This window comes from Anguilla anguilla, chromosome 6, assembly GCF_013347855.1.
Source record: "Anguilla anguilla isolate fAngAng1 chromosome 6, fAngAng1.pri, whole genome shotgun sequence".
Lineage (NCBI taxonomy): Eukaryota > Metazoa > Chordata > Actinopteri > Anguilliformes > Anguillidae > Anguilla > Anguilla anguilla.
In genome coordinates, this window is record NC_049206.1 from 4,172,306 (window position 1) to 4,195,299 (window position 22,994).

General features: G+C 48.9%; 2 protein-coding genes across 2 annotated transcripts in view; both read right to left on the reverse strand.

The window, feature by feature from the left end:
- LOC118230378 (RNA polymerase II elongation factor ELL-like) overlaps positions 1-7,536 on the reverse strand; it is an 18,481-nt gene extending 10,945 nt beyond the window's left edge. The window contains exon 1 of the mRNA XM_035423348.1: positions 7,114-7,536. Within this exon, the coding sequence (XP_035279239.1) occupies positions 7,114-7,248 (135 nt within the window). The 5' untranslated portion in view covers positions 7,249-7,536. The remainder of the gene's footprint in view (positions 1-7,113) is intronic.
- Positions 7,537-9,049: 1,513 nt separating this feature from the next.
- On the reverse strand, positions 9,050-22,410 carry LOC118230475 (peptidyl-prolyl cis-trans isomerase FKBP8-like). Its single transcript, XM_035423530.1, has 9 exons — positions 22,277-22,410; positions 20,581-20,950; positions 19,993-20,162; positions 18,141-18,229; positions 17,700-17,920; positions 14,675-14,847; positions 14,186-14,263; positions 12,079-12,213; positions 9,050-11,426 (listed from the first exon to the last, which is right to left on the reverse strand). The coding sequence occupies exons 2-9, from the start codon at positions 20,924-20,926 to the stop codon at positions 11,340-11,342; spliced, it is 1,299 nt and encodes a 432-aa protein (XP_035279421.1). The 5' UTR covers positions 20,927-20,950; positions 22,277-22,410; the 3' UTR covers positions 9,050-11,339.
- Between the last annotated feature and the right edge of the window lie 584 nt (positions 22,411-22,994).

Here is a 22,994-nt window from a genome sequence, read left to right on the forward strand (position 1 = left end):
GAGCTGAAGTGGCGTTCAGGAAGTTGGTGGAGCACAGCGGTGCGTGCGACTTTAAGCACGGGTAAACTGAGAGGCCACCTGCTCCAGGTACACGTGGAAAAGCTGGCCTCATGATGGACAGTCACCAGGTACGCTTCCGCCTGCTCTTCACACCCAATAACACGACTACACCCGCCAGATTTCACATTTAATACTGCCTCACACACCTTTCCTGTTACACACACCTCACATTTAATACTGCCTCACACACACTTTCCTGTTACACACACCTCACATTTAATACTGCCTCACACACACTTTCCTGTTACACACACCTCACATTTAATACTGCCTCACACACCTTTCGTGTTCCACACACCTCAGCTGCTTGCCTGGGTTTCACACTGGTTTGCCGATTTTAAACCTTCAACCCTTTAAGCTGTGAGGTCACAAACATGCGATCAGAACGCTGATAACTGAACGTTCTGATGCTGATGTCACAATCGCCGCCGGTGGCTGAAAGCGGGGGAGTTCTAGAACACTGGCACTCCCGTGTGTCAGCTTGGGGGGGGGGGGGGGGGATCAAATATATCAGCTGATCTAGAATACCCCCCAGATGAATTCATTTCGGAAACTCCATTTGAATGCTATCAATCAATTTCCACGGCAAACAAGTCAACAGGATGTGAATTAACAGAAGGTACCGGATTTACACAGAAAGGCGAGAAGCGAAATGGCAGAACGCACACTCCTGCCAGACGCTCGGAAACAGCGCCAGAACTGCAAACAGCTTTCTCTAACGAGGGGTCAGAGAGAACTCGATTTGCCGTGTCAACCTCTGCGTGACCGGAGAACCAGGTCCACTGCAGCCCGCTGAACGTGACTTTCCCCCCGGCAACAGAACGGCCCGTTTCACCGGTGCCGACGCAGAACCGGATCTTCAGAGAGAATGGCGCGAAAATCGACACGTACCAGGAGAGCACCGGATATTTACAGCGGTGTCAGGAGCGCACGCTTCAATACGCCAGTAATCAAACCCCCCCCCCCCCCACCACCACCACCACACCCCCACACCCCCATCACGCTCTCCTGAATTCACCCCCACACACATCATCAGGCAGCAGAGTGTGTCGGGGGGGGGCTGGGGGGGGGGTGCTGAACCAGGCGTGCTATTTCTGCCCAAGCCAGCATCTATTCATAGAAACAGACAGGGAGGACTTTGTGTCCACGGCCTAAAAACAGCACAGACCCGTCCCGCAAGCCCAGCAGCCAAACGCATGCGCCAGCGCAGCCACTTAAAATAAATAAATAAACTAGGGGAGAGACGTGTTTACCTAACTCAGGGCAATATTTAGGACACGTCCTGTTAGCTCCTGCTTATACCCTTTAATGAGGCCGGAAAGAAACACTGTCTCTCAGTATGGGACGTCCCACCGGGAGTTCCAAAATAACCTTTTATCTCAAGGTCCGTGACTCAGGCCTGAGCCCACAGGTGTGGCAAAGCTGCCGGTCGCCAGGAAGAGCCACCCCTCCACCACCCCCCCCCCCCCCCCGGCCCCCCCGATGGCATCGGTTACCCACGATTCCCAGCTCCGGGCCCATGACTCAGGAGGGCCGTGAGCCGCCTCCTGTTCTCTGCTCCGACGCCACATCAGGACGTGGCTCATTTCGGTAAACATGATTCATATTATTTATGCAACTTCCTGGAAAACAGGAAGTCTGTAATTGATTCTGTTTTGCAATGGGAGGGAGGGAGGGAGGAGCAAACATCACGACAACGAGCGACTACACCACTTCCGTTCACACCCAGCCAGCCATTTACCTGCAGGTTCAGACTCAACGCATCACACTCAACGGCACCCCTGCAGTGGGAACTGCCCAGATTCAAACCCGCAGCCCCATTTGGGCAAAGGCCCCATTCTCCTCCAACCACCATTCTACATTGCATCAGCATATGACATCAGCAGATGACATCACTACCCAGACCTCAGGGAGTGAGGTCTGGGTAGTGATGTCATACAGGCAGCCCCACCTGTCCAGGTCGCATGACCTAACAGCACAACGGGCCTAAGCAGGTTATACTGATCTGAGATCAGTCCACCGCACCGCCCGGCTCTGTGTGCTGCTATAAACGGCCCTCTGTGCTCTCTCAGTAAGGCGATCCACAACACCGGCCTGCTTCAATGACAGAACCCCCAGACTATATTAATAACAATAACCTGGCTTTGCTTTTCTAAACAAAACAAAAAACACCTTTTATTTCTTTTATTTCCAGGGATGAAAACAATCACACAATATCAGGCACATTATTAACGCACGCACTCTCACTCTCACAGAACTACACATACAGCCACACACACACACACAGACAAACACACACCACTCACACTCATGTTCAGAACAGTCACACTTATTTACCCGGAAAAGCAAACACTGAACACAACATCCAGATGTACGCTGCTGTTAAAATGTAGCCAGAGTAAACTCTGGCACACTTGTAAGCTTTAAAGTTACATAATTTGCTCGATCCCATTTAGACATTCTATTTGATGTATTTACTTTACAAACCAGTGTGTGCAAAGTGTTCAAGGTGGTCAGTGTTAGGGACCCATCTCCTCATGAGCTTAAAGCTCAAAGACGTGTGTGCAGACACGCACAAACACACACAAACACACATGCATATGCGCACACACACATGCACATAAGAACACACATGCACATGCGTGGACACACACACACACATGCACACACAAACACACATGTACATACACGGACACACACACACATATGAACACATGTGCACATGCGCGGACACACACACATACGAACACACGTGCACATGCGCGCACACACACACAGGTTAAAGGGACTAAGTATAGACAGGTAAATTAGAGCTGAGGCGTTGAGAGTTAAGTCTCTCAAAGTTAAGTCTTAACTCTTTCCAGACACAGGCGAAGACTCGGGCCCTGAAAGGTCACCATAGGTCACTGACCTGCGGTGACCCCTGGACAGGAAAAGGTTCATCAGGGGAGGGGTTTCACCTGACAGACAGGAAGTACACGCCGCCTTTGGCCCTTTAATCTGAGCCGGCTCGGTGAGGCCCGATTGGACACATGGCAGGTCGCCGCGGTTACACTGACACCGCCACCGCGGACGGAACCCTGAGCCACCAACATTCCAAGCAGCCCCCCCAAAAACACCAATGAGGAGGAAGCGCTAACCCATTTAGCTCATTTTTTTTGGGGATCTGGAAAATCCCTTAAACATTTTGCTACATTTAAGTTTTGGCTTTTTTTTAATATAGATATTAATTTTTACATTAAGTGAGCTGATTACATGCACAAGGCCAAGGCTCAAACCAGCGACAACGGGGCGTGGCCTGGCACTGTGGCGGGTGTCCTGACTGAACCGCCAATCATTTCATTTCAACGCCACAGGGGCCCCACCCGCCCCCGCTCTCCCAGGGAATACAGGACACAAGGGGGGCCGTGGCGAGGGGGGGGGGACCCCGGAACACCCCCCATCAAACGGATTTCACACGGGACACCTGGCCAACGCGGGCGTTAAAACCGCGATTCAGGAACGAGGCGGAAGTGCAAGCGGGGTGCCAAAGAAAAGGGGGCGGGGCTCGCAGTAATCTGTGACTCCGCCCCTGGAGGTCACATGCCTGTTTACACGCAGCTGGGACACTACAGAGCGCAGATAAATTAATACCAAAACAAAAAAACAGAACGGAAAAAAAAATTCTGTTTTTGGCAACAACAAAAAAAAACAGGGGATCAGACAAAGAGAGGCGGATCTGAACAGGTCGGGTTTGGGGAGGGATCGGAGGGAGGGGCTCGGGGGAGGGGCACGGGCGGGGGGGGGGGGGGGGGGGGGGAGCTCACAGCCCAGGGACTGGCCACACACAGCAGGCATGACTAACACACACTCTCTGGATCCCGGTCTGTGGGAACCAGCCCCCTCCCGCACCGCACCACCCCACCCCCCCTCCTGCTGAGAGCATAACCTGAAACACCAGGTGATGCATTCTTGGAAAGAACAACAGAAAAAAGGTGAAAGAGGAGAGAACAGAGTAAACCACTCAGAATGACTCCTGGAGGCAGAAGCATGTGCAGAGCAGAGCTTGTGGGTTTGGAGATCAGTGCAGGGGAGTTTCCAGATCAAAGCTGGACGGACACCCCCCCCCACCCCCGCCCCCGCCCCCGCCCCCGCCCCCGCGCACCCCTCCCAGTTCTCAGTTTCAGGGTGAGGCTTGGCAGGGAGGTCATTAAATCACAGCGAGCAGCAGCACTGCTTCCCTTTTCAATTTCCTCCCCTTGACCCCCCCCCCCCCCCCCCATAAACGAAAGGGGGGGGGGGGGTTGGTCCTCCCATGGCTTTCCGCTTGACCAACATGCCCTACCAAATATGCCCTCCCCCTCCCCTCCCTCCCGTGTCAAACTGACCCCTCAGTACTCTGCAAACGGTTCATCGTACAGCTCGAACCCTGAACACACAGGGTCAAAGTGCAAACGGTTCATCGTACAGCTTGAACCCTGAACAGTCGTACCCCCCATACAGACACACACACACACACACACACACACACTTGCACGCACGCACGCACACACACACAACGTTAGCAACTCGATCTGCAAATCAATACGCCATCAAAGAGCGGACCGCCCGCATCAGCATTCCTTGGACGGCCACCAGAATAACGAACCGCGCGGCTCTCCCTCCGTCGGGCTACACGGACGACGCGCGGAGACGTCCCCGCGCGACTCACACCGGAAGACAGAGAGACGGAGAGCAACACGCGCGGATCCGCACGCGTAGCGCCGGCGAGCATCCATAACAGACCACAGCGCATTTCACAGGGGCAGAGATGCCGGTAGAATGAGTAACACAGCAAAAAGCCAGGCTGGACGGCCCCGTTCTACGCTGTACTCATTCTAATCTTTTCACAGCGATGGGACCGCGCATTCCCGCATGTCAAACGGTGCTTCCCCACGAACACTGTGTCCCCACCCACTGTGTCCCCATCAACGTAGCCAAAATCCCTTTTAAAGTTCACTGCTTTCAAATCTACCCTGCCAGCCAATGTGTGCTGCATATCTGGCAGCCCCTTAATTTGACAATGTGCTTCGCCTATGTTGAAATATAATTCTGTCATCGTACCCATGGAGGTGTACCTACATGGGAGGGGGCGGAGGAAGCAAAGCTGAGGCATAAACACGCATAGACACATAAACAAATATTTGATTTTCTACAAATTTAGACGGCTGGACCAGGCTGACCGGACCTCGTGGCTAAGCGACACGAGCGGAACCAGCGGAACCAGCGCCAGAGGGGACACTGTGACGTCACAATGCAGGTCCGAGATTCCATCATTCCACAGTTCTACACAAAACTGGGCTCAGAACGAGGCTCGCTCGATGCCACATTCCAATAACACCCAGTCAACTGGACCCGCCTTAAAGCTGGACATCTCAAAGCATTCCTTCCGTGCCTGCTTCGTACTCACCAAAATGCCAGCAAAGTTGCTCTATTGAAGATATTCCTTCAAATTCCCCATCTTAATTTTCTGACATTTCCATTTACACAACTGTTGTAAAGTACATGCCATGCACGCCCTAGCCTAGACACTAACATGCCAAAAAAGGGTATGTTCTGAAACCACAAATGTACCACAAGATTGTCAAGGTATACGCCTGGCATTTATAAGCTCAAGAAAGTCATTTAGGTTTGGTGTTCTATAAATAACCAACTAGACACGTAGACAAATTTTCACAGGACCTCACTGAATCCAATTCCGAGAGGGGGTGAGATACTGGTGAGTAACAGCCTATACGATGGACCGTCAGGCCGCTGACAGCCAACTCGACCTCCCCCACCAGACGTCAAACGTCACATCCAACACGTACTTAGACGCAGCTACGTCAACTACATTATAATCGAGTTTGCTGGCTTTTCTGGGCGAAAAGATATACCCATGTATCAAACTTTAACGCTACTTGCTAAGAGTAGTTCGGTTTGGTTCGAGAGAGTGGTTCGGAAAGCTCGACTATTTGCTACACAAATTGCCAGTAGGCTATAAAAGCAGACAGTTAAATTAACATTCCCAGTGGCAAGTGCATCGCTGCCTGACTACATATGTTCATAATTACTGGTTTTGGTAGCTAGCTAGCCATGCCATCTACAATTACAGCTCGGCGCCAACTCAATGACTATTAAACGTAGCCAAGTTGGCAATATGCCCACTCATACAAAGCTAGGAAACGGAATAAAAACCGAAACACTCTCGTACAGTTTCGGTTAACACGACTAGCCTGATACACAATACTAACTGCCCAACTAGACTTTTGGATACACAACGTCGGCTAGCCAAGTTCCTACACAACGGACTGACTGGGTTGGATAACTCAATAGCTGACAGCATTCTACAATAATATCATTAGCCGACTTTAGTGAGCATCTGTTACCGTTTTGTGTACAAAAAGTCTAGCCAACTTAGCTGTATGCCAACTTAAGACTTGACCAGCTGACTTGCCAAGTTCGGCTACTACTACTGCTACTACTGAATATTAAACAACAGACGACCGTTTAATATAACGAAGCTAGCCACGAATCAAAACATAAAAAAATGCCTTTAAACAAATATTTCAACTGACAAACTAGCATCTACCACGAGCTAGCTTTTGACTCATATTTTTGCTACCCGCTAGCTCGCCAGACAACTACGTTGTTCAAACGTTGTAGCTCACCAGCCGTCCACACAGTTGGCTGGCAGCACTAACGTTACACTCCCCAACAACTTGTTACAGTCCGCCAGACTTTAGTATCGATAACTGCAGTTGGTTAGGTGTATAATGTTACAAATGAAACGCTGCTTTGGATGGCCAACGCGTTTTGATCATTTGGCCAACTTACACACAACTGGAATTAGTTGGTCAACATTTAACTTGTTTTTCTCCCCAGCTATCAAAGTTAGTTGGCGCTAGTACATCCCAATCGCTAGCAAGCAATCAAGACGGAAAACCGAAAAACATGACGCGTTTGCCAAGTAAGGCAGCCTAGCTGTCCACATCTGAGCACGTCGTAGTGCCATGTTTGAAAGGGTGCGGACTCAAACATCTTCTTTTTTTTTACCTTGTTACTCTGATAGCCCTCAAATGCTCGCAACGCGCTGTCAGTGAGTTTCACGTGAAGGACGGAGATGTTGGCGCCACTGCCGACCCTTCCGCAGGACAGTCCATAGCACTGATCCTCCTTCAGCGTCGCCATCTTGCTAGCATTTCCTCCACCGCCAAGCAGCCTCACACGCCGCCCGCCGTAAAAGCAACAAAACTCCCTTTGGCTTTGAATGAATATTCAACAAGACGTGCGGCGCGTGGAAGACGTAGGTGGGTGGCGCTTTGTTCGCTCCCGATCACCACGTCCCCGAGCAGCCCACATCATTTGCATGAGTGTAAGGTCCCTGTACGGTGCGCGCCCGCGTGCCGGGGGGACGGGCGCAGACTTCAAAAAGAGCTTTCAATCTGTAATTTAACACGCAATTGGATTTCATCAGCACGGACTTGCGCGTGTATTTCAGTCATCATTGCAGAAGACAGTGTGGTGGTCTCTGTTGTGATTCCACCATTGCGTCATTGAGTTTTTTTTCTCTTTAATATGTCTAAAAGTCATTGAAGTTTGACTCTATTTTCCACCAAGAAAATTATCATGGATAAGTAACTAAATATAAATCACATATATACACTGGATACACAATTGATGTCATATTAATTCCTGTCAGGTAAAGGTATGGCTAAAGTTTTAAACTAAGCGTTTAAGAAACCACCTTGACAGGCAGTGGTCACACAATGGGTGACAGAGGACATGAAGTAACCAACAGCTTCTTGCAGGTTCTTGAGTATCTTAATCTGTATTACAAAATGCAGAACTGAGAAGGCAGAAGTGTGTGTGTGAGAGAGAGAGAGAGAGAGAGAGAGAGAGAGAGAGAGAGAGAGAACGAGAATGAGAAATCTACATTTTGAAACTGACCAGCAATACATGAAAACCTGTTGAGAGACCAGATGTCTAAAACCCCCCACTTTTCGCTTTTGGACTGAAGTGGTGCATCATCAGGCTGAACATCGACAGTGCGGCGGCCGTAGTGCGACCTGCATCTCGGCTTCCCCTGAAACATCCTGTCAGAAGTTCATCCCTTGGAGAGCCCCAAAATGCAGAAACAAAGGGGTGGCCAAGACCTCGGTTCAGCAGGAGGAAATGATGTCGTGACACCAACACAAAAAAAAAAAAAAAAACGTACGAGAGCTTAAGTGACCTTGTAAAACACACTTATGTAACAGGCGCACGCACACAATATCCGCTTTCAACACTAATTATGAAACTACGGGGGGAAACTCTCAAAGCTTTTGGACAGTTCACGGTCGCTCAGGGGAAGTCCTCAGCGATGGGCAGATGAAGCCAGGCTTCGTCGTGGAGCCATACATGGGCAGATGCTTCCAAATGCTTTGTGAACCCTCGCACAATTTGAATCAGCAATTGCGATTTCCTGTGGAAAGTGCAAAGCCCTTTTCGATTGGCTGAAGGAAGAGACTGACAGATGGTTGAAGCCCCACCCCTTGTGGGGATCATGGAATGGTCACAAGTGGTGCTGTACAGCCTGTTCACACAGCAGCATGGAAGCCACTGTCCCAATATATACTAGTGAAAAAGAAATATAATACTTGAGCAAGACAAAGAGAAATATACATGCAGATTTTAATGAAAATGTACAATAGATATCAGATTCGCAAACTAGTGTAAAGGGTTATTAATTTTTACATTACTGATAAACAAACTGACACAGAGCCACCAAACACACACACACACACACCCAGGCCAGCCACATACAGAAGCACGCCCGAGCACTGACGCACACACACACACACACACACAGGCGTGCACGTTTCATCACACCCGAGCACTGACACACTGACACACACACAGACACACACACCAGCCACATACAGAAGCGCACACGTTTCTTCACGCCCGAACACTGACACACACAAGGGTGAGGCAATAACTGACCACAAGCAAAGGTCCTGGTCCATTCGCCATTTATTAACTTTTATTATTTTCCTGACAGACGCACTTACACATGGCTCTCAGCTGGCTCACACAGCTGGCTATTCCTACAGAAGCGGTTCACGCCAGGATGCCGCCTGCGGGCGCCACGGCAGCGCCCCTTTCACCCAGGAACAAAGCAGGTCCCGACAGGGAACGAGCCCGGCTTGCAGGTCCCGACAGGGAACGAGCCCGCCTCGCAGGTCCCGACAGGGAACGAGCCGGGCTCGCAGGTCCCAACAGGGAACGAGCCCGGCTCGCAGGTCCCGACAGGGAACAAGCCTGACTAGCAGGTCCCGGCAGGGAACGAGCCCGGCTCGCAGGTCCCGACAGGGAACGAGCCCGACTAGCAGGTCCCGGCAGGGAACGAGCCCGGCTCGCAGGTCCCGACAGGGAACGAGCCCGCCTCGCAGGTCCCGACAGGGAACGAGCCGGGCTCGCAGGTCCCGACAGGGAACGAGCCCGGCTCGCAGGTCCCGACAGGGAACGAGCCTGACTAGCAGGTCCCGGCAGGGAACGAGCCTGGCTCGCAGGTCCCGGCAGGGAACGAGCCTGGCTCGCAGGTCCCGACAGGGAACGAGCCTCTCCTCTCTCACCAGTTCAAAATAAAAAAATGTAAAAAAACTTTAAAACCTGCATCTTTTGGGCGACTGCTGCAAAAGCAGCGAGCGGTGAGTAGCCTGTAGAGCGCTGCAGCGAAACAGACGATTGGACAGCAGAAGCTGCTAATCTGCATCACGAACGATGACTTCGGCCCGACCGTTAGCATAATACACCAGAAAGCGACAGAAACAGCACGCTAAAGGGGAGGGGCTAGAACAGAAATTCACAGTGCTGTCCTTTTATTCGGACGCTTAATAGTTTCAAAATGCCGTTGCGGTGCATAAACGGTGTAGAAGCCAGCAGTGTGTGTGTGTGTTTCTATAAATAAGTTTACTTCTAATCCAAGCCAGTCTCTGTTTGTACCCCTGATAATGTGGAGATGAACATTTCATATATATATTCGTCAAATGAAAATGGCAGAATAATATAATTTTTTTTTAAATCACAAAATATCAAAATAAATCCAACAGCTCTGTTGGAATAATCCCCTAAAAACAACTGTAGGTCTTGGAAAGTTCATACAGTGAGGTATGGTCCAGAGCTATAAACAACAAAAAAGAAACACAAAGCAAGAAATTATTCACTCCTGGTTCTACCCACTATCAGCTAGTGATAAAAAAAAAGCCAGGATTCATGAAAGCACAAACAGCCGTAACTAGCAAGCACCATCATTTGCTTACACATTTCAACCAATTGTTCTATTGTGGAGACAGAGCATTTGATTGGTTTAAACAAGCCAATGACTGACAGATCCTTGTAGCTCCACCCATTTTGGGTTCACTAACTCTCCAATCACTAATAGCAATAGTTCTCAGGAACAGGTGGTATGGGTTTTTGCCATTATGCAGACTACATTTCCCACAATTCAATGAGACTGCTGCTAGGCCCCAACTATCAGCTTAAGAGTTATCATCCCTGTGTGCAAGTCTCAGACATTTGATTGGAAAACTAGAACATTCCATAGGTTCAGATGACACCCTTAAAGGATTTCTGTTAAAAAGAGAAAACTACTAAATATACCTCTCAAATGAACCAGTACAAAAAAAGTTTAACTACCTTTTGGTTCCTCAAATCCTTGAGTAGAAATTTACATTTGGAATGGGTGAAGGATTGCAAAGCTATTCAATAAAAAAAAAAAGATTTTGTGGCTTGCCCTGATTAATGTATAAAGAGTCCTCATATTTGCCAGGGGGGTGGACGGTTATGGACCACAGCCCTCCATGATTAATGAGGGGGGGGCAAATTAAATAATGAACAGGCACCCACACCAATCAAGCCTCCAGACAGACAGCACGAGTTTCACACCCATCCATACACACTATCAGGACAACAGGGGTCATTTCTCACAAACACAGGACACAATAAATGATAATCCCCAATCACATTTTTTTTTTCTCTCTTCTCTAAAACCAGTGTAGGAGACATCGGCGCAGTTTAAACAGAGCCCCCCTCCCTCACAGACCCAATCCTCAGCTCCCATTGGCTCCCGTCTGAATCTTCATCTCGGGAGTCTTTGGAGGTGCAATCAAGCGCCACGTATCTCTGACTCCGCCCACAAGCTGCTGTTGTATTTTTTTTGTTGGGTTGGGTTGGGTTGGGTTGGGTTGGGTGGGTGAGTGGGTGGGTGAGGAGCGGAGCCGAGTGACCCACCAATACCCTTAGTTCCTGGCGGCGATGACAACGGATAAGGCCACGCCCCCGATGGCGACCGCAGTGGCACCGAACAACCACTTCCAGCTGACGCTCTGAAGGGGGGGGGGGGTGGGGGGGTGACGGGGGGAGGGGGGGGTGAAGGGAAATAAACAAGGGGGAAAGGAGTTTGAAGCATTTCACTTGACGGTTAAAATTATTAAAAGCGTCATGGCACGCAGCCACAACCAGCGCTCAGCACTGCCGTAGAGCTACAGCGAAGCCAGAGAGGGGGAGAAAAAAAAAGAAAAACAAAATGGCCGAGCCAACGTTAGGCCACGCCCCCAGCGGTTGCCGAGTTGCGCTCAAATGACGGGCGGCTTCATCCTCGGCCTGCCGAAGGTTGTTTACTCTTAACTGCATCAAACGCAACACCAGCCTGAAAAGATCGCTACACAAACCCTCTAAGGGACACGGCAGCCAGAGTAAAACTATGACCACGAGAGCGGTCATATCCCGTCTGGAAACTTTAACTCAACTCGAGCGTACAACTGAAATTATGACAGCAGTAATCTGATCTGATGAATTTAATTTGTTATGACGGCGGTCATATCCCATTTATGTACTCCATACGTATCTGTAAGGGTGCTCACATTCCATTCTGTGAGAGCGAATGAGGTTGTAACCGTGAGAGTGGTCATATCCCATTCTTGTGAAAGTGAATTAAGTTGTGACTCTGACGCAGGTCCGTGGGCACGGGGGTCTCACCCATGAGGACTTGCCCTGGTGCTTCTGCGGGGCGGTGGGGGCGGGGTTTCCCAGCATCTTCTTGTACATGGCCTGCTCCGCCCCCTTGTGCTCCGAGTGCTTCTTCACCAGCTTGGAGAGCTCGGCGTGGATGGTCTGCAGACAAACAGAGGCGGCGCGGCGTCAGAGTGGCGTGCAGGCTAAAGAAGCATAGGCTAGGCTAGGCTAGCTCAGAGCCGCTACATACTGCAGGCTAACGCAGCCTAGCGCTATACGCTACGTACTGCAGGCTAACACAGCCTAGCGCTATACGCTACGTACTGCAGGCTAACACAGCCTAGCTCTATACACTGCGTACTACAGGCTAACACAGCCTAGCGCTATATATGCTACATATTTCAGGCTAAGATAGCCTAGCTCTATACGCTACGTACTGCAGGCTAACACAGCCTAGCGCTATACGCTACGTACTGCAGGCTAACCCAGCCTAGGGCTATACGCTACATACTGCAGGCCAACACAGCCTAGGCCAGCCCTTTGGAAAGGGAGAGGGGTTTTTATGACGTGTTAATGTGGGTGCTGTACAGGCATGGGACAGTCTGCCCCGCCCCCCCCCTCCCCTTCACCTCCCTCACGGAAGGTACAGAGGGTTCCCCTCAGTCCCTTACACCCGCCCCCCCTCTTCCCATACAACTGCTGCTTAGATGACCAGCCAGTGCCGAACACCGGTTTTGGGTTCCTCCTACCCCCGGGGAGTCACCTGACCATCTCCTGATCGCCTGTGTGGGATACCAGCATTCCAAATGTGTCTCGTAAACTTCCCAGCTCAGCCGACCACACGGTATGACGAACCACCGTCACCACGCCCCCCCACCCCCCCCCCCCCCAAAAAAAAAAATACTCCCACACATGTTTAACAAGGCCAAAATGCATTCCATAAACACCACAGCTCAACAGAGCACACAGTACGATGAACCACCGGGCCCCCCCCTGCCCCCCCCCCAAAAAAGTACTCCCACACACATTTAACAAGGCCAAAATGCATTCCATAAACACCTCAGCACGCACCAATACCCTTAGTTCTTGGCAGCAACAAGTCCCCCCCCCCCCCCCACTGCCCTCCCCCCCAAATGCTCCCACACAATGTTAACAAGGCCAGTGATAAACAAATAAAGACTGCCCTGAACTCTGCACGGCTCAATGCAAACCTAAAAAAGCATAGCAAGCATAACCAAACCATCAGCCGACCTGCACAGAGAACAGCCAAATTCAGCTTGGGATGGTGCCCGTGTTCACACCCCCCCCCCCCCGCCCCCCCCACAGACCCCCCGGCCCCCCAAGCATTTTCACAGCACTTTTTAAATATGCTTTGCCTTTCTGCTTTTCATACGCGCTCAGAAGCAAACATGAGAAGCAGCACAGTACAGCACATTGGACCATTAAAATCTGCTAATAATAATACGCTAGATGTGTTAAAGTTATGCTAATAATTATATCACGTTGAATTAATCCACACATTCATTTAGCCTTCATTTAACTCACTGACCTACCTCACTGAGATGAACAAACACAAACACTGTAATCATAGCAAAACAGTAGCTTCTCCATTGCAGGGAAATTGCCAAAGGGGGCAAAAAAAAAAAAAAAAAAAAAAAAAATCATGAATGTGCAAAAACATGCAAGAGGCCGGGAACGTTTGTTTTTATGTTTTAACCATTTCTTCTCTCTCTCCCAATCTGGCATTCAGAGTGCATATCGGTGTGACCCTTCTTGTCACTGTGACATAGTGAATGTGCATCAGCGTGGGGGGGGGGGGGGTTGTTAAGGAGGGGGGGGGGGGGTTGTTAAGGAGCACCATGCATGCTGCTGCTCCAGTTAACCTGTGCAGCTCAGCAGACTCGGTGAAGGACTCTATTCTCCACCAGAACAGGAGAGATGCAGCGGTTCACACAGACCAGCGTATATAAACACGCCAGGAACGCTTTCCAGCGCCAAGTAGCACAGCAGCAGAGACAGTTTATCACTAAGGAGATGACGCCACTGCAGTTCCATCCTGGTTAGGAAAAGGAGTTCCTGTCTCTTTTTTTTTAACAGCTTTAATGGAGCGTGCAGGCAGCTGTGACTGTACCTTGTTGCTGGGCTCCAGTTTCAGGGCACTCTTTAAGTCTCTGATGGCTTCCGTGTACTCTCCCCGCAGCGCCAAGACCTGCAGACACAAGCCAGGACAGGAACCCAGAGAAACAGGAAACCCTGTCAGACTGTGACTCATCAAAGCCTCACTGCACTCACATATGTATACACACACACACACACACACACACACACACGCAGAGACGCAGACACACAGACACACCCAGACACACACACACTCACACACACACGCACGTACACACACACACACACAGACGCAGACACACAGACACACCCAGACACACACACAGACGCACACACACTCACTCACACACACACACACACACACACACACACAGACGCAGACGCAGACACAGACACACCCAGACACACACACAGACGCACACACTCACTCACTCACACACACACACACACACACGCACGCACACACAATCACACACACTCACACACACACACACACACACACCTTGCCCTTGCGGAAGAGGGCCTTGACGTTGTCGGGCTGGTGGGCGAGCACGGACACGCAGGAGCGCAGGGCGGCCTCCAGGTGATCCAGCTTCAGCTGGGCGGCGGCCATGTTGTTCAGGCACTTCACCTTCACGTCCAGAAGCTCCGCCTCTTCCTGCGGGCTGATGTCCACTGACGAAGGAGGAAGCGGTCAGAACAAGAACGGAGGGAGGGAGGGAGGGAGAGAAGGAGGGCATAGCATAACGCAGTTCTGAACAACACACATTACTCCAACACACACACCATGTCTGGTCAACAGACAATTATACCTTGACCCCAAAGCCCACACACACACAAAAGATGCCAAAAATACTCTAATACCTTGTTAATAACCCAGTAATAACATCTCAATAACAAGTTAATAACAGACCGATAACGCAAGCCAAGTCCCAGAACTGGTAAGGAAAGCTCAAGACAAAACTCCAACATTTTCTACCCCCCCAGTTCGTAACGCGACGCAGCGGGACAGATCGGATCTGCAGGACAGCCCTTTGTGCCAGCCCCACGTTTACGGACCGCGACCCCCACCCCACACCGGTGCTGTCCGGGCCCGGACTGTTAGCTTTAGCGTCAGGGCTCGAGTGCCGATGATACAGGCATCAGCCCACCAATGCACGTCGTTTAACGTCATATCAACCCTTAAAGCTGTGAGGTCACAAAGATGAGATTAGAATGTTCTTAACTGGACATTCTAATGCTGATGTCACAGTCGCTGTGGTAACCGAAAGCAACGAAGTTCTAGAACAACGGCTTAGAATTTTGAAAAAAAACATTTCACCTACTCTTCAAAAGGGCTAACATTCACCACCCCACAAAACTGACTTTTTGCTCTCTTCCCGTAAGAATCGAGCGCTACTTAATATTTTGCCGTGCGTTTGTAGTCTTTGTTTGTTTTCCAGGTTTGTTTTTATTGTCGTTTTGAGCACTAACTGCTTGCCTCCATCCCCCCGTGATAATTGGCTATGTCGGTGCTGAATGAATGGGGGAGCGGGGGGGAGTGTGGGGGGGGGGGGTTAATTAGCACTGAACACTGTAATTAAGCTCCTGCCCGGCCTCGCTGTTACCGGGGGCTGTGAAACGAAACCGCCGATTTACCGTTAAAGCCGCCAAACAGGAAAACACCCACTTCAGCGTTTATCAGGAAGGTCAGCAGGAGGGCACACGCGCACGGCTTTCAGACGCCATTTTAATTTCCATTTATAAACGTTTAGAGACAATCAAAGGGGCGCGGCACTCACTGAAGTGTAAAAATAAACTGCACTGTAGTAATAATACTACAGAGTAATAACACTACAGAGTAATAACACTACAGAGTAATAATACTACAGAGTAATAACACTATGAGTAATAACACTACAGAGTAATAATACTAAAGAGTAATAACACTACAGAGTAATAACACTACAGAGTAATAACACTAGAGTAATAACACTACAGAGTAATAACACTACAGAGTAATAATACTACAGAGTAATAATACTACAGAGTAATAACACTACAGAGTAACAATACTAGAGTAACAATACTACAGAGTAATAACACTACAGAGTAATAACACTACAGAGTAACAATACTACAGAGTAATAATACTACAGAGTAATAATACTACAGAGTAATAACACTACAGAGTAATAATACTACAGAGTAATAACACTACAGAGTAATAATACTACAGAGTAACAATACTACAGAGTAACAATACTACAGAGTAATAATAATACAGAGTAATAATACTACAAAGTAATAACACTACAGAGTAATAACACTACAGAGTAACAATACTACAGCGTAATAACACTACAGAGTAATAACACTACAGAGTAATAACACTACGGAGTAATAACACTACGGAGTAATAACACTACAGAGTAATAACACTACAGAGTAATAACACTACAGAGTAATAATACTACAGAGTAATAACACTACAGAGCCAGTGTCACGTCTCTTTGGCTTCCTCAGAGGCTACTTGGTCACAGACACTCGTTTTCTGTGCCTTTATCTTTTTCCTTCTACTCCTTTCCTGCCAGAGCAGTTGTTTGTCACCGATTCGTTATTCAACAGTGTTACAGATACTCCTGCTGGTTGCTGTAGACTCCACACGAGCGCGTTTTATATTATTATTATTTTAATCGTGTGGGCGTCTCTCTGAAACGAGGCGTGTCACGATGTTGCGTTTGGAACAGCCAGCGCTCCAGACTGTTTAACGGTCCGGTGGGGGGGGGGCGGGGGGGGGGGGGGGGGGGGGGGGGCATAGCCAAGCCATCCGATTGGCCATTCTACTAAAGCCTTCATCCGAGACAAACCACAGGAGAATATTAACCGCACGTCCCTTTGAAACGCGCGGCGCGCGATAAGGTCGTCTAAACAAAGCACACGTAGAACGTAGCTCTGAACTGTTAGGAGGAAATGTGTGGATGGAACGCACGCCCCAGAACAACACGGCAACGGAAAGCTCTGCCAAATCACACACACCATCTGTCCGTTTATCTCTCGGTACATTCTTTTCTCCTTCAGGGACATTCGATGCGTGATTCACAAGCGACGTCTTGTCGTCAAACTAGCATCGTTTTGTTGATAATCTACGAGTGACGGAACGATATTTACGGGAGTGCTCACTAACGAGCACGCGAAACACGCCGACCGCCATCAGACAATCAGCACCTCCGAAAACACATGGCAGTGTCGCTGGCAACGGCAAACAGACAGCAGGTGAGCCCCGTTGGTTGCCGTGGGCGATCGGGCCCCAGCACCCTCCCTCTCCCCCCTTACCTTTGGAGCAGAACCAATCAGTGAGCCCCATTGGTTGCCGAGGTGACCCTCACCTTTGGAGCTGAACCGATCGGTGAGCCCCATTGGTGGCCGAGGTGACCCTCACCTTTGAAGCTGGACCTATCAGTGAGCCGCATTGGTCGCCGAGGTGACCCTCACCTTTGAAGCTGGACCTATCAGTGAGCCGCATTGGTCGCCGCGGTGACCCTCACCTTTGGAGCTGGACTCGGCCGCCTGCAGGGCGAGGGCGTAGGAGTTGATGGCGAAGGCGTAGTCGCCGCGCTGGTAGTGTGCGTTCCCGCGCTCCCTCTTCCTGTCCGCCAGGGCGGTCCGCTCCGCCGGGGGCAGCAGCTCCAGGTCGGGGGCGTCGCCGACCTCCAGCAACCTCAGCTCCAGGGTCAGATCTGCCCCGGGGGGCACAGGGGGGGCCACACTGTCCCAGGAGAGGGAGGGAGAGGGAGGGGGAGGGAGAGGGGGAGGGGGGGGGGGGGGTAGACTGCATTATGGACTGTGCGTTGCAGCCAGGATTGTAAATGAGAGACACAGCGTCCTAAATTACCACCCATCAAGCGCCAAAGGTGGGTAAAAACAGGTCACCCACCATGTTTACCTGCCCTTTGCAGACATGCAGGTGTCCACACAGGTGTCCTTACCTCCCCACAGTTCCATAGGCGTATTTGGCATCAGTTTGGACCAGAGCTGTCTCCTCCAGCTCCATCAGCTGCACGGCGAGGTCCAGCGCCTGAGAGAGAGAGAGAGAGAGACAGAGACAGAGAGAGAGAGAGAGAGACAGAGAGAGAGGGAGAGAGACAGAGAGAGGGAGAGAGAGAGAGAGAGACAGACAGACAGAGACAGAGAGAGACCATGTCTAAATATACGTCCTCTGCTCAGGTCTTACCATGTTCGGTAACCACGACAACCAGTGAAATCAGGCAAAAAAATAAAATAAAATGAAAGATGACATTGGCTAGCTTAGTGGAAGCTGTACCCCAAACTGCTCTCAGGGAACCCCCCCCACTCCTCCCTCCTCATCTGGTCACCACGGTTACCGTTCACCATTCTGTCAAATACATTTATCATCACAAACTTTCCAAAAGGTCCACATGTTTACAATACACCTCAGCATACTCCATTTGCATCCGGGTCATGTCCTGTGTCTTTATACATTTTTACTGAAATTCTGGAGGAGTTCTGCTGATCGTGATCAACAGGGCCATCAAAGTCAACCGGTCGAGTGACACGTGTTCGTTGTGGTCCTCCTTCAATCACGAGCCAGTCGAGGCTTTGGAGGCAAGGTGTGCGGACCCTTAAGCCAATCAGCGGCTTAAGCTAATCACTTAAGTTCTGAAGCATGCCTAGAAGCCAGCAGACACTGTGGTCCTCCAGGAATAAAGCCTGACGCCCTGCACACATGTCACCAACTACACGCTGACCAAAGGCTGTCCCATATGCAGAAACTGTACTGGTTATGAGAAACTCTGTGGCAGGGCCGGCTCATTCCGTACCGTGGCCCTCTAGTGGCGGAGAGGGCTAATTACACCGACCAGGTCCACTGAGTCTGTTTCCTACCCTGTTCCCACCAGAGCCTCTGCGCACCTGGGTTCACCTGATCCTGACCCTGCAGCAACTGCAGTTTTTTTAACCCTTTAAGGTGTAAGATCACAAACACGTGATTAGAACATTCTAAACAGAACATTCTAATGCTGACGTAACCATCACTACTGGCAACAGAAAGCAACAGAGTTCTAGAACACCAACTTCCGGTGTCGTCTTCCAGGCATGCGATCGCACGGTTACATGGTAAATGGACTGCATTTATATAGCGCTTTTATCCAAAGCGCTTTACAATTGATGCCTCTCATTCGCCAGAGCAGTTAGGGATTAGGGGTTAGGTGTCTTGCTCAAGGACACTTCGACATGCCCAGGGCGGGGTTTGAACCGGCAACCCTCCGACTGCCAGACAATCGGTCTTACCTCCTGAGCCATGTCGCCCCAATGTGCGACATGTGCAGCGAATGTACATGTGCAGCTGCTTATATACCATCTGTATTCTGCAAATGCACATTCAAATTTTTTTGTCAGTTGCCCTCAGGAAGGAAGACCAGCAAATTAAATGGGAAAACATTGCTATTCATTTACAATAACAGCAAGTAACCAGTGGTACAGCCTCATGGTTTGAGTGTCCAGTTTGATACAGCTGTAGGACTGAGACCCGGGTGTGTATTCATAAAGCATCTGAGAGAAGTGCTTATCTAGAATCCGGTTTCCACTGTTCCTAGATCAGTCAGACGGGCACAAATGGCAATTTCACACCACAGAAACTATGGACAAGTTAAAATCTCTGTGCCCACCCAGTGTAAACACATGCTTATATAAACCATCTGTACGCCTTCCTTCAAATCCCCCATTCCACACACACACAAAAATATGACATTCCACTGGCAACAAGCCTCAACAGAGCCTGGGAACCCTTTCCAGTTCTATACAAAGCGCAGCAGTCTCTACCTGGATGACATCACCGTCCCCGAGAGTGAAAGAGAGGCTGGGCTCCTCCTCCACGGTGGTGCCGTCGGCCAATGAGGTCTTGAGGTGGACCCTGACGTTCTGGCCCTTGCGCGGCCTGCTCTCCGGCCCTTTCCCCGCCTCCACCATCTTCTTCTTCAGCTGCCCATTTCCTGTATAAATCACATGACACGTCACATGACACGTGTGAGCTGTAACAAATGCTACCCAAAATAGAGTCGTTAGTCTTTCCGCTCAGCAGATCTCATTGGCTGGGCAGCATTTCAAACGTCCCTCTCGTTTGTCAGTTTTGGAATGTGTGGGTTCATATATTTATTCTCACTTTCTTTCTGTCATTTGATGAAGGCCTGGGCAGCCAAAATGTGTTTTTAAGAATCAGGTAAAGGTATATATCTCCTTTACAAGCCTGTGCTGTGCCACTCAATCTGTAGGTTATACACTTTTAGGAAAACATAACCCAGCTCCCCCCCCCCCCCCAATTCACAGGAAGTCAAAGATAACGAGAAAAAACAAGAAACCAATCAGATAAAACCGTGTAAAAAAACATAATTCTCAAAGAGCCCAAATTACCCAACACATCCAGCCATTCTGTGGTCTGAGCTGGGGAAGAGTCCGCCCCAGGGGCAGAAATCCCAGAATCCTCTGCTCTGCTCTTCTCCTGCGTCTTCTTCTCCTTGTTAATGTCTTCCAGAGGTGGGAGGTCATCATCATCGTCGTCATCATCATCATCAGGGCCACCCTCCTCTTCGCCGTTCAGAATGTCGAAGTCCTCGCCGCTGTCCAGCAGGGAGGCGTGGGCTGGTCCCGAGGTTTCGGCTGAGGGGGATCCCCCCTCGCTGGCATCCGATTGGCCGGCGTTACCCTCGGGGTCCCCCCCGCCACCGACGGCTACCGGCACCTCCTCCAAGGTGGCCATCGATTCGTCTTAGAGCGGAATCTCCTGAAACAATCAAGCAAAAACATTCACACACACGCACACACACACACACACACACGTGCATGCAGTTTATCATCAAAAGTTGTGAGCTACTGATACTCATTTCACCTTCCCATTCAAAACCACCTCAGACAGCAACTCAATTAATGCTTTATTTAACAACAACAACAACAAAAAACGAACTCTTCTCTCCCTGTGTTATGCAGGTCATTCGAGATGTTAACCTAAACTTCGTTTTACTTCTGGCTGTACACAGCAAAATGTTAAGTATTAATTCAGCTCTAACGGAGGTTATACGACTCCAACAGGACTACATGAACACTGTATGAGTTCATTTAAAACTAAACATTCCACTGGGTAGTTGTGTCTCGCGGAGAATTTAGCCGCTTTTTGCTGCTTAATGTTCTCATCGTAACATGAATAACCAGCTCCAAGAATCCAGGAGAGGCGGGTTGGCTGTGTAATTAACTGCTTTATTAATTGAACAATAAATGTAAGTTCTGAATAAGAACACATAACAGGGTTGCATAGAGATGCAAGTAAAAGAGACGGCAATACAGAACACTGTGGACTTTCATTTTTACGATTAATTTGGATTAATATTTAATCTACCGGTTGTTTGCGCATACCTTGTCCTCAAAATGTTACTGTTAATAATCACACACAACAGTTCGTAGCAGCCTAGGTTAAATTCTCTGGCCAAGCATGCTTAGAGGCAAAGTTTTGGTACAATGTTGCTTCAAATCGAAATTTTGGAAACCTCATCAAAGTCGGCATACGACATGAACTGAATTATGACAGTTGGTTTGTTTGCATGATCATGATGGTAACATTTTTTCTCAGGCGATAAACCTTAAATGCATACCGAATTCCCTTTCCAATGCTAAAATAAGCATAACGTACAACGCCAGTAGTAAAAAAAACAAAACACATATTCTTTAATACAGCGGTTACATCACATCTCTGACGCACACTTTGCTAGCAACCTAGCAAGTTACGAAGTTTCCATTTTAGCTAACGTTTGCTAGCAAAGACTGCGAACTGATGCATGTACTAGACCCGTAATCCCATATGTGACGTTTCATCGGGAAGCTAACGTTAGCAAGATAGAAAATCCAGTACAACACGCCTCGGGAAAACAGTGGCGATTTGACAGCATTGGCTACAACTCTGACAGTACTAGCTAAGGATTCGCGAAGCTTAGCGAAGCTATCCGTGCGAACATACTTAGCTATTTGATACAGCTAGTAATAAGAACCTATTCAGCTTTCTCTTTCCATCGAAAAATAAAAAAATACAAATCATTCGCTCGAAATGAGAAACATTTACCTGGACAAGTTATTCGCCACTTTAAATCGAAAGCGGTTTAAAGTTATAAAATTGCATCAATTCCAGCAAGCAAGCTAGCCAGCTGGCTAACTGGCTAAAGGTTCCTGCTCACCTTGGATTCGCTTGGATCTTTTTTTTTTTTTTTTAACGTACACGGGTGGTTGCCAAATGCGTCATTTGCTCACCCTTGCATACCAACATTTGTTATTGTGGTAGTATTGTAGTACGACTTTGGAGAACTCACTGGCGTTAAGAGTGGTTTCTTAAGACATTTTGCTTACTTGTAAATATTGTTGAAGCTTTAAATAATAAACAAGATATTCTATTGGCATCAAAAAGTCATTCATTTTAGGCTGGAAATACCTATATTTCCTTCAATTTTCTTCTACTTCTTTGCCTTCTATTATTATTATTATTGTTATTATTGTTATTATTATTATTATTATTATTATTTCGTTTTGTTGTCATCACAGTTGTAATGTTAATTTGTTAAGAATTGAACGCATGTGTAAAGAAAAATAATAAACAAAATAATAAATAAGAAGAAGAAAATAAACAACACTGTAAACCAACAGTTATATTATTTTCGTTCCCTAGTCTTGATATCCTGGCCATGATTTTAACCACATTTTACCTTTCCAAGGGGCATTATTACAAATCTGGCAACATAGAAAGCCTGAGCGCTTCCTTACCCAGCCTGAATTCTATTGGCTGTTCT

What these genes read in the sequence shown, in the direction of transcription:
- LOC118230475 (XM_035423530.1), bottom strand. Translation starts at nt 20,926, where the DNA reads ATGGCCACCTTGGAGGAGGTGCCGGTAGCCGTCGGTGGCGGGGGGGAC. An exon ending in AGAATGGCTGGATGTGTTGG is followed by an intron (nt 20,163 to 20,580) that starts GTAATTTGGGCT and finishes TGATTTATACAG; the next exon opens with GAAATGGGCAGCTGAAGAAG. An exon ending in CCCTCTTCCGCAAGGGCAAG is followed by an intron (nt 14,264 to 14,674) that starts GTGTGTGTGTGT and finishes TTGTGTCTGCAG; the next exon opens with GTCTTGGCGCTGCGGGGAGA.